The 12,032-nt window shown below is 40.7% G+C and overlaps 1 protein-coding gene across 1 annotated transcript in view; it reads left to right on the top strand.

Moving 5' to 3' along the window:
- Nucleotides 1–12,032, top strand: part of DNAH11 (dynein axonemal heavy chain 11) — a 373,548-nt gene that overhangs the window by 340,455 nt on the left and 21,061 nt on the right. The window contains exons 72-74 of the mRNA XM_077996991.1: nucleotides 282–430; nucleotides 1,279–1,406; nucleotides 5,295–5,522. Of these exons, the coding sequence (XP_077853117.1) occupies nucleotides 282–430; nucleotides 1,279–1,406; nucleotides 5,295–5,522 (505 nt within the window). The remainder of the gene's footprint in view (nucleotides 1–281; nucleotides 431–1,278; nucleotides 1,407–5,294; nucleotides 5,523–12,032) is intronic.

Here is a 12,032-nt window from a genome sequence, read left to right as displayed (position 1 = left end):
ATAGCAGACAGCTGATGACACTCGGAGGGGGGTCTCAGTAGCCCCCCAAAATGGAATTGTAGGCTTCTGATTTTCAGAGCTTCTAAGGAAGAGAGGGATTTCATTAACACACCTACCCCATACATCCAGTTGGATTCATATTGTTATTCTAACAAGACATCCCACATAATAAACATGGTTACTTCTATCCTGTGCCTGTGTGGTTTAAGCTTATCCAAATGGTGACTCTCTTCAAGGTCAAAACGACTGATCATGTTTTTTTGTATTCTTGTTTTTTATAGAAATTTTGTAGAGGAAAAACTGGGTGCAAAGTATGTAGAGAGGACCAGATTGGACTTAGTTAAAGCATTCGAAGAAAGCAGCCCGGCCACCCCCATATTCTTCATCCTGTCTCCAGGGGTAGATGCCCTTAAAGACCTGGAGATTCTTGGTGAGTGGCAGGGAGGCTCACTGGCCCGCCCTTTCTCCCTCCCTCCCTTTCACCCCCCACCCCCTTCCCTTCCTTTCAGTTCACAGTGATCTTAGTTTCTTTTTTATTGTTGTTGAAGATTGGATGTATGGAAAATATAAAGCTAATAACACCATAGTCTGAAGAAATGTTGAAATGGAACATTCCTCTGGCTGGCATAATGCAAGTTTCCTTTGTACTGTTTTCCACCTTTTGACTATATGAGGGCCAAAGGGCAATTTTCCCCATGTTCATGTAATCTTGTGCCCCCTGTGACTAAATAATGGTCATTAGAGCAAGTGTATTTGATTGCACAAGGCACTGTCGCCTTTGTATTCTGGATTACCATTCCCCACGGCCTGCACCAAGAATACCAGGTTAATATAGCTGTGACCTGACTGCTCAATTTAAATGCAGCCTCACAAGGTGAGAGGCTTGTGCGTTTACCCAATGAACAGATCCATTGAAAAAAAATGATGTGATATCTACCACATGTTGCTCCTTTTTATGAGAGAAATGCTTTGCTACTCCTGCAAGAGTTTATAAAGCTCCATAACAATGCCTGCCATCTATCAAAATGTCAAAAGCTTCATTATCATAAAACCTAAGGAACTGGCTTCCACAGGCTTTTCTAATGCTTGTAGTGAGGCAGCTGTGGAGAGCTCAAAATGCTGCTTGTGGATACAACAGAAGTTTCATTTGGATTCTTCAGGACAGTCACCCAGAAGATGGCTGCGGTGACCACAGGTGTGCATTAGACCACAGAATTCCAGGCTCCTCTTACCCTCCTTCATAGATGTTTCCTCTCACCATGGTGTATTCTCCCACAGGCAAAAGACTTGGCTTTACAATTGACTCTGGAAAATTCCACAATGTGTCTTTAGGACAAGGTCAGGAGATGGTGGCAGAAATGGCACTGGAGAAAGCTTCCAAAGGAGGACACTGGGTCATCCTCCAAGTGAGTATTAAGGTTCAGGGAAGACACAGGCATAAACACAGAGGAGGGCCAGGGCAGAGCTGTCCAGCCCATCAGAATGCCCCGTTAACAAGGCGATTTGCAGAGTCCAGCCAGTTCTGTCAGTGTTCATGATGCCTGCAGAGACGGCAAGGGGCTCTGCGGACAGTGATGGCTGTCATCTTCTGAGAGACTGTCTCGCCACTGTGCTCTGAAATTAAAACTGTTAGTAAGAGCTTCATCATTCCCTTCACTTAGAGATATCTGGAACACTCAATACTGCCTGAGAACAAACAAGCTCGTTTAGATTGCCAACACTGTTATCATAGTATCTGGGTTGACATTAGAGTCGACAGAACTCTTTTTAATGTATATTATTGTTGCAGAATTTTGCTCCTTAGCTCAGTTAAAACCGGGTTCTTGTCACACAACCAGAAAGGACTAGGAACACAGACACATTGAAGGGTGGGGGGAACGGAATTTATTGAGCGAAAAAGAAAAAAAAATACTCTCACCAAGGTTGAGGGGATCCTGCTAACACACCCCGACCTCACAGATTGAATACCAGGCCACCGCACAGGAGCTGTAGAGGCCAGGCTCCTCCCCACTGCAAATGATGCCAATTTCCTATGGCTCCACCGCATTCTCCCAATGCACAGGCAGGTCAGAGATTCTCTGGGGACCCTCCCCAGTACCTGGCTCCTGCGTTAATCATTATCTCATACAAGTCCAACTCTGCCCCTACCTGGTGTGTAACATTCCCTTTGATTATAAGTTAAATTTGAGTAGAAAACTCCTTTATCCCTTCTCAGGCAAGCATCATACAGATCTATGGTTCTCCCACCCCAGTGTCCTCTGGGATGGCCCCCTTGGCTGAGTATTACAGGAACCAGTGGAGCAAAGGCCAGCATTAGAGGGCACCTGAGAAATGTGCTGACTCCATCCACAGCACGCTCTGCTAGCTGTCTCAGCAGGTCTAGGAATGGCTGTTTAGTTTTCAGCTCAGTCATGCAAAGGTTCAGTAGGCAATTCACAGGCTACCTTATCTCCGATCATTACAACAAAGCTCCAAGGGTAGAGTCGCCATTCTCCATATAAAGATGAGAAAAGCGAGCACCCTAGTAGCTGGAGAGCCTCAAGGCCACATGGCTGGTTGGATAGCAGAGCTAGTACTTGAGACTAGGTCTGTTTGGCAGCAGGTGACATTCCTGAAAATAGCCACCCTTATGCAAGATACAGCATTGGCCTCCCTTAGTGTCTCCAGTATCCAGACTCGGTGCCTTTGGCATTTGTGCTTGAAATGCAACTGGATTCATAAAGAAGCTTCCAGAGTCCAAGCAGGCTTATGACTGCAGGAATGTAACCTTCTGGGACAATACCCACTGCTTCGATGAGGCCTTCATAGAGAGACCTTTGTAAGGGGACTTGAGGGCAGTGTGGTGCATCCCCTTCTGAGGCTCAGAATCAGAAACACAGGAGGGTTGGCGTTTTCAGAGAAAACAGTTGAGGCTTAGACAGTTTGGTAAATTTTAAGATTGTCTCAGAAAGGAAAGAGCTCTTTGAGCGTTCTCATGCTCCCAGTGGCTCAGACTGGAGAGAACATTAGGAGGGCTATAGTCATCCTCAAAAGAACATATTCAAAATAACTGTTTCCATTACTTTTATATCTATGCTGAGTTACTTGTTGTCCCTAAAATTGCAAGTTGTAAGTTTTAACGTAAAAAAAAAAAATGTAAAAGATCTTATTTTGTCAAGGATCTACTTTTGGATATTTGTTTCAGACCTTTGATTTTTGTTCTTAGGGCTAAGCCAGTAACCAAGAATGTAACTGTTTAAACCTCTTCACTCTCCATCCCCGTACCCACATAGAGTAATTGGTAAGGAGGGATTATACCAGGCTTTAGGCCATCCCAGTGTCTAGAAGTTTCTAGTATCGTTTGATCAGCAGGAAAAAGAGAAGCAGGACTTTGAAGAAAGAGAAGACAAGCATAATGGAAACTTGTTATACTGTTCATAATTTACATTATATTAACATGGGTATATGATATGTATGTACATGTTAATTGGTTCTTACCCAAGCCCCAATATGATCAATTATTATGATTAGATAGAGCCCGCTAAAGGTGTTTAGATAGTAGTTAATCAAAAGCCCATGTTCCAAAGAAAACTATCATAAAAGTAGCAGGCTAGCAACTATCTTTATCTCATATGCACACCAGAAGGTTTGTGAATTAACATAGCATACTAAAAACCATTTCTCAAGGGCAAAATGACCATTTTTCATGCGTTTCCAAGACACATAGATTGTCTAAACAAGCATTGCTGTTCTTGGAAAAATAGGCATAAGAATCTAGCCAGTCCCGAAGCCAGTACCCTCAAGAATAGCTGCCAAGCTAGATTCCGACGTGTGCCTGTGCTCCACGATGGCTCGCTGGGAGGTTTTTCTGTCCCCTTCAGTAACTCCAAAGTCACTGCCTTGAATATTTTTACATTTGTTTCAAGTAAACTTTTCAAGTAAGGTACTGCTGTACCCCGTAAGACAGAGAATGAAGATATAATTGAGTTTACAAAGCAGGTTTTATTATTGTTTCTTTTGTTTTCTTTTATGATTGACACAATTAGGAGTGAGAAATACTCTTTCCTTATAACGTGTTAACAAGCATGTAAAGGAGGGAACTTAGAGCCCTTATCTACTGTATTACTGTGCTAGAGTAGACGGCCAACTTTTTGTGTCTTCTGTGTTTCTGAGTCCTAATCCCTTCTTCTCATAAAGACATCAGTCATATTGGTTTAAGACCCTTCATAAGGACCACATTTAGCTTTAATCATCTCTGTAAAGACTCGATTTCCAAATACAGTCACATTATGAGATGCTGGGGGTTGAGACTTCAAAATATGAATTTGAGGGTACACAATTCAGCCCATCACATCTACCGATGTTCATTATTTGCCAAGGGAATAAAAACCAATAATGTGAATGACTGAGTTGGCTTAGGTCTTTTTGCAATAGAAATTTTAAAGAAGAATACCTGCATTATTATTTTGTTCCATGTTTGCCTTCATTCTCTGTATTTTTGTGGCTGTCGTGATCTTAAATGTTTTTCTTTGTTGGAAATAATTATATATATCTGGGTGTGATGTTTCAATTACTATATCAAGGACTTCTCCAAAGCCAGAGAGCGTGTAAGGTGCAGCCTTTATACCTCCCTCCCAGCACCAACTACCAAGCTATACCCTGTGGGTGTTTGGTATTGCAGGAGCAAATATGTGAATCATAAAACGGAAAAGCAAAGAATGATGACGGTGGCGGCATTTAATTTTTTGTGTGTGATTTCTGACAGCCCTAGAATTTAAGGAAAATCATCTGTTAGGAATACACAAAGTATCTTAACAATGAATGATTGCTTTCTTTCAGCTAGCCTTGCTTCCCTTGTATCCTTTTGAGTCCATATGCTTATGAGCAGGAGTTTGAGTAGAAGAGGTTTCCATCAGAAACCAATGAAGTGGATGATGAGGCACATTTCTGGCTTTTAGTTTTCATATTTTCTCAAACTAACCCCGATACATCTCAGTAATTGGATTTGAACCATAACAAAGAAAAGTACTAGGCAACTGCATCTCAGAAGTGACTGGTGGGTGTTTGAAGTAGGTATGTGTATTGCATGAGATTTTGGGTTACAAAGACAATCTGTGTTGATTGGCAACATTTAATATGTTCAAGGTTCAATTTCCTTTTGGCTTTTTTTTTCCTTTTTATGATGTATTGATAAAGAAAATGCTGAATCATGGTTCTCTGAGTTTTCAGTGCAATTATATATAGGAAAATGTAATCTTATAATGCAAGTAATATGCCTCACCTTCACAGGAATTATGCACCATACTGTCTTTCAGAATGTTCATCTGGTAGCCAAGTGGCTAGGAACCTTGGAGAAGCTCCTTGAAAGATTCAGCCAAGGAAGTCACAGAGATTACAGGGTTTTCATGAGTGCCAAGTCAGCACCTACACCACATGAGCACATCATCCCTCAAGGACTGCTGGAAAATTCCATTAAGATCACTAATGAACCCCCCACAGGGATGCTGGCCAATTTGCATGCTGCCCTCTACAATTTTGATCAGGTAAGAAAGTGAAGCATGCTAGGCAGACAATGAAGTCAGAGTTTTCTCACTGTGGGCCCAGCATCAACCCAGGCAGGTCATTGGGAGGGATGAAACAAGTTCTCAGTGTTCACGTGTGGAGGGGTTGGGGTGGGTGTGTTTTAATCTCTTGAAAGAATTGCCCCATCATTTCCTATTCTAATGACCAGTAAATATATTTCAATTTCACCCTAACGCTAAGAAAACTTCAGCTACTGTGTAGGGAAAGCAAACTAGGTAACTTCTTAAGGAACTTGCTTTTTTTTTTTTTTTTTGAGACAGAGTCTCACTTTGTCACCCAGGCTGGAGTGCAGTGGCATGATCTTGGCTCACTGCAACTTCCGCCTCCCGGGTTCAAGCAATTCTCCTGCCTCAGCCTCCTGAATAGCTGTGGTGACAGATGCACACCACCACACCCAGCTAATTTTTGTATTTTTAGTAGAGACGGGGTTTCACCATGTTGGCCAGACTGGTCTTGAACTCCTGACCTCAGGTGATCCACCTGCTTCAGCCTCCCAAAGTGCTGGGATTGCAGACATGAGCCACCACGCCCAGCTGGAACTTGCTTCTTGAAAACAAATATGGCAGACTAGTATCTCTGACCACAGAAAGAGGAGAAGTCATTGTTGTTTTTGTTGATCATGGTGACAGTAATGACATGGTAAAAGTTTCAGTGTAATGTTTTAGCCCTGGTTTGATATGAGTAAATTTAAAGCCTTCTTTCCAGGTTATATCTATGACACCTTATTTATATTTTCATGTTTTTTGCAAGATAAGACAAAAAAAATTCATGTATGTATGTATGTATGTATTTTTTTTTTTTTTTTGAGACAGAGTTTTGCTCTTGTGCCCAGGCTGGAGTGCAATGGCACGATCTTGGCTCACTGCAACCTCAGCCTCCCAGGTTGAAGTGATTCTCCTGCCTCAGCCTCCCAGGTAGCTGGGATTACAGGCGCCCACCACCATGCCCGGCTAACTTTTGTATTTTTAGTAGAGACAGGGTTTCATCATGTTGGCCAAGCTGGTCTCGAACTCCGGACCTCAGGTGATCTGCTCACCTTGGCCTCCCAAAGTGCTGGAATTACAGGTGTGAGCCACCACATCTGGCTGAATACATATATAAATTAATGATACCTTTATTACCATTACTCTTTTTACCCAAACTATCATATTTATCAATATCATTATCAAGTCTTTCCTTTCTTGCTATTGCTCTGAGATCTTCCTTCCTTCCTCGAATTTTTTGGAAATCCTTGATAAATCGCATTCTTGTTAGGAGAGTAGAATGAACTCTAAAGAGGAAATACATATGATTTGGTGATAAATATTCAGCCCCCTCCTAGAAATATCGTTTTCTGTGAAGCATGTCAACATCCTTAACTTCGTTTCTAGTAGTTTTTGGGTCAGTACCTAAACCAATATTATGAAGGAATTATGATAATCGACTACCTAAGAATACAGTGTTGAAGAATGCAGTTAATTACTTCATTAAATAATTGAGTAATTTGTATCCTATATATAGACAGAAGATTGTGTAAATAGTAGGACTCAAAAAATCTTTTGAAACTATTAAATATTTGCAATATGCCACTATGACAGACATATATGTTTTTAATCATCCCTTAATTTATAATTTCTGGCTATTTATGACATTTTCAAGCTATTCCCCAAAGTAAGTACAAAGAGGAATTTGATTTGATTTATTTAAAATAGGACTTATCTACCCCCTGAAATAATTATCTTTATTCATGAAAGTGAACATTTCATGAACAAATATGCTTCAGCCCAATTATCCTTCAGCTTTTTTGTTCATTTGTTTTGTTTTTTTGGTAAAGATCACTTTGAGAATCTCATAAAACTACGGACACTCTCCCCAGGGAAATACACATTCAAAGATGTACTGCATATTGGGCCAGACACAGTGCCTCACGCCTACAATCCCAGCACTTTAGGAGGCTGAGAGGAGGATCACTTGAGCCCAGGAGTTCGAGGCTGCAGTGAGCTATGGTCACACCACTGTGCTTCAGCCTGAGCAACAGAGTGGGACAGTGTCTCAAAAAATAATAAATAATAACTGTTAAAAATATGTTGCATATAATGATGAAGATTCACAGATTCCCCCAAAGCCTATGCATGAATTCCCTAGTTAAGAACACCTGTTCTGGTCTTTTCATGAACCTGTCAGTTCTTTTGACTGCTATCTGGAAAGCCACTTTTATTAATTGAAGATTACGCTTATTGAAAAGACTTTTAGGAACTTCAAGGAAGAATGTTTCTTCTTTAGCGGAGAGGATCCTCTGAAATATTAAGACTGAACTTAATAATAAGTAGCAAAAGCAAAGATAACCAAAGTGATTCACTAAATAATCTTCTCATCAAACCTATTTTAGCCAGAACCAACCAAAAAAATAAAAACTCTGCAGAAAATCTAAAATGTTAGTCTTTTATGAATGCTGACCTGTCATTATGTTAGAAAACAAAATGCAGTTTTTAATCAGATTATATAATTCAAGGGATTTAGCCTGTGCTCCCTGGCTCTCTGTGAATAAGTTCCCATTACCCTTCTATCAGTTAGAATGTTGGGTTGGCTGCTTTTGAAAGAAGTTCTTATAAAATAACAGTGGCTTATACACAAGGCCAAAAAGTAGTTCTGCCACATAAGAGTTTTACAGATAGTCCATTCAGAACTCATGTATTACCACAAATTGTCATCAGTCTGGCTCTTTATGGTTCACCATTTCTAGTATGGGCTTGTCATGGTCCCTGGTGACTGCAGGAGTTGCAGCCTCCATATCCACATTCCTGACAGGAGGAAGAAAGAAGAAACAAAGAAGATGACAAAAGAAAAAATACCGTGTTTGCATTGGTGTACAAGTGCTTCCTACAAGTTAACATACAGAAATTCTCCTTTAATCTCATTGGTCAAACTTAGTCACATTGCATTACCTAGCTGCAAGAGAGGCTAGGAAAAGTGAATTTATCTTAAGCAACCATATGCCCAGCTAAAAATTAGCAAGACTTTTTAAGGAAGGCAGTCAGCAGTCTCCATCCCAGATGTCTTTTCCCACATCTCCTTGTATTATCCTGGGTCTTCTGTGTTGCTGCTGTGGTCCAATCTTGTTAAAGCCTGTCTATGGATAGAGTGATGAATGCTATCTCTCTTGTTACCCATATGGGTTAGGTAAATGAGGACCAGTTGTTCCTGTTGCCTGGGTGTCCCTCACAGTGGAGTAAAATATCCAAGAGGTTTATACAAGTCAACTGTACTGCTAGGATATTTTTCAAATCAAATCTAATTAAATCTTTTTTTTTTCTTTCTTTTTTTTTTTTTTTTTTTTTTTTTTTTGCTCTGTCACCCAGGCTGAGGTGCAGTGGCACACTTATAGCTCACTGCAGCCTTGAACTCCTGGGCTCAAGTAATCCTCCTACCTCAGCCTCCTGAGTAGCTGGGACTGCAGGCATATGCCACTATGCCTGGCTAATTTTTAAATCCATATTTTTAATCTTTCCTCACAAATTAGAATTTGCCTCCAAACTTTGGCGTGTGTATTCAAAATGAACAGTTTAATATTAGTGCTTTATTATCCCGAGCATTGCATAATATTTTTGTAAATTTAATTAAGTGACCAAGACATAAAGAACCATTTCTTGTAGGATGCCATCTACCTACACCTTTCAGCTAAAAAGCCTCTTGAGGAAGATGTCATAAAGGAGTACTCTTTTGGCTCCCTTCACACCCAGATAACTATATTTTTTAGAGTAAGAATATAGATTTCTGTTTCTGTAAAATTTGCAGACAAAAACAAGTAACTGATCATTGTGCATATAAAATTGGTGATTGTGTACAAATAGCACTGTTATGTGTATGCAGATGCCTGTTCTCTGTTCACAATGCAGTCTGTATTTATAAAATATTAATTTACTTATCACTTGGTTTGCAAAAATACCACTGGCCTGAAATGTGGATTGGTAGGTAGACTCATACCTTTTCTTCAGACAGCCTGATTCATATTTTCTTCCTACATCATTTATGTTATCAGAACACAATGAAATGGATTGACTTGTTTCTTTTAACACTGAGGATAAAGCCAAGTCAGTTATATAAAATACAGATTGAAGTGATGTGCTTAATTATTGTAGTGCCTTGGGTTTTATGTGGACTACCTGTAATTTAGAAAGGTATTAAGTGATTTGTTAGATCATAATTCCAAAGTGAAATTTTGATACTTATATGGATCTCCTAGAAATTTCTTACATTTAAAAGTAATATTCTTTTATACCCTTCAAGGTTAATTCCAGTTATACAGTTTCTCTTTTCTGCCTTCAAAAGCTTGCCCTTTATTTGTGGAAAAGTTAGTTTTTAATGATTGTATATTTCCAAGCCCCATAAATGACCTAAAAATGGCCTAATGATTTAGAGTGACCTAGTGATTTAATTGGATCTGCACTACATGCTTCCTGGCCAATTCTAGAACCATATTTGGTGGAAGCCCTGGATTCTGCTAAAAGCACTGTCTAAAGAAACTAAGCTCTCTGGTCCTGGCCTACACAGAACAAATCTGGTCTTGGTTTAGTACCACAAGTCCTCTGGAAGACTAAGTCTGAACCCCTACTCACTGGTTCTACGTATACTTCATATATGGCCCACGTTGTCAGATCCATTTCAAATGTGAACTGGCTATCGTTTGCCCATTTTAAAGGACTAAGCAGGGAAGGGCAGATTTTGGCCTCTTCCTCCCCTATTGCTCAATGCCAACTGAAGGAGTAGTCCTCAACTTCCTTTCCTTGCCTCACAGAACTGCCAAATCTGAACATGGGTGAAATATGACTTTTAAGCCATAGATTGGACAGCTATTTTTCTCCTTTTAATTTTATGGCTGTTGAGCATTAACCGTATCAATGTAGCATTCCAGGATTCCACTTTCCATCTGCATTCTCAAAAAAATCTCACAGGTCTCGGCTGGGCTCAGTGACTCACGTCTGTAATCCCAGCACTTCGGGAGGCCGAGGTGGGTGGATCATGAGGTCAGGAGTTTGAGACCACCCTGGCCAATCTGGTGAAACCCCATCTCTATTTAAAAATATATACAAAAATTAGCCAGATATGGTGGCGCATGCCTGTAGTCCCAGCTACTCGAGAGGCTGAGGCAGAAGAATCACTTGAACCAGGGAGGCGGAGGTTGCAGTGAGCCGAGATAGTGCCACTGCACTCCAGCCGGGGCGCTGGGTGACAGAGCAAGGCTCTGTCTCAAAAAAGCAAAACCAAAAATCAAAACAAAAAAAACCTCACAGGTCTAGACATGTGTTTCCCAATTTTCCATATGTCACCTAGCCATCCCAACAATGAATTTTACTTTTAGTTCATTGGAAGGAAATGATGTGTCATGGTGATTTTATTAAAGGTACAGGCTAAGCTGCTGTAAGAAAGAGAATCAAAGCTCTAGGAATTCAAACAAGATAGGAGTTTTTTTCTCTCACATATTAGGCAGCTTTGTTCCATGAGATCATTCACACGCCCAGACTGATGAGTGCTTCTGCCATACCTAACTCAAGGTTTCCAGACTTGTCCAATCGTCATCATTTCTAGACATAGAAAAGAAAAGAGTTTGCTGGGCCCCGTGGCTCATGCCTATAATCCCAGCACCTTGGGAGGCCAAGCAGGGTGGATCGCCTGAGGACAGGAGTTCAAGACCAGCCTGGCCAATGTGGTGAAAACCCATCTCTACTAAAAATACAAAAATTAGCTGGGTGTAGTGGCATGCACCTGTAATCCTAGCTACTCAGGAGGCTGAGGCAGAATTATTTGAACCCAGGAGGCAGAGGTTGCAATGAGCTGAGATGGTGCTGCTGCCTTCCAGCCTGGGTGACAGAGCAAGACTCCATCTCAAAAAAAAATAAAAATAAAGTCAGGAAAAAGGGAAGAGTGACAACACAAGCAATTTCATTTTCAGCAAATGACCTGGAAGTTATACACAACACTTCAGCTGAAATTCTGTTGGCAAAAATTTGGTCTTATGACACAAATGTCTTCAAGGGAGGCTGGGAAACAGTCATAGGTGTCCGTGTGCCCAGGCGATCTCTACTGCAATGGAACTAGGGAAGAATGGATAGCTGTGGTTAACTAGCATTCTCCAAACTCTAATAGCATTCTACTACAGTGATGAGATCAAGATGATGGCTTTATGTCATCCAGATTCTACAAGGAAACTTTTGCAGGGGAAAATGATGTCAAGCAGTATGAAATGGCTAAAATGAAGTGTCTCATTTTCTAGTGAACTTAGAAGCATTTAAAAGCATGACTGAAGCAAAATAAAAGTATTCCTCTTAAGCCAACAGACTGGCAAATGCCCAATCGTCTCCTGTTGTGCTCTCATAGGATAAGGAGCCATGCTGAAAACTACATGTGACCTCTGTAGCATCTTGCTCTCAAAGTTCTTTACAAGATTATTGAAAACTCAGACCGTTGCTCTTGGAAACCATACAGATGGATGA

This window comes from Macaca mulatta, chromosome 3 (assembly GCF_049350105.2).
Source record: "Macaca mulatta isolate MMU2019108-1 chromosome 3, T2T-MMU8v2.0, whole genome shotgun sequence".
NCBI lineage: Eukaryota > Metazoa > Chordata > Mammalia > Primates > Cercopithecidae > Macaca > Macaca mulatta.
The sequence above is the reverse complement of the archived record's forward strand: the minus strand, read 5'-3'. Positions and strand labels throughout refer to the sequence as shown.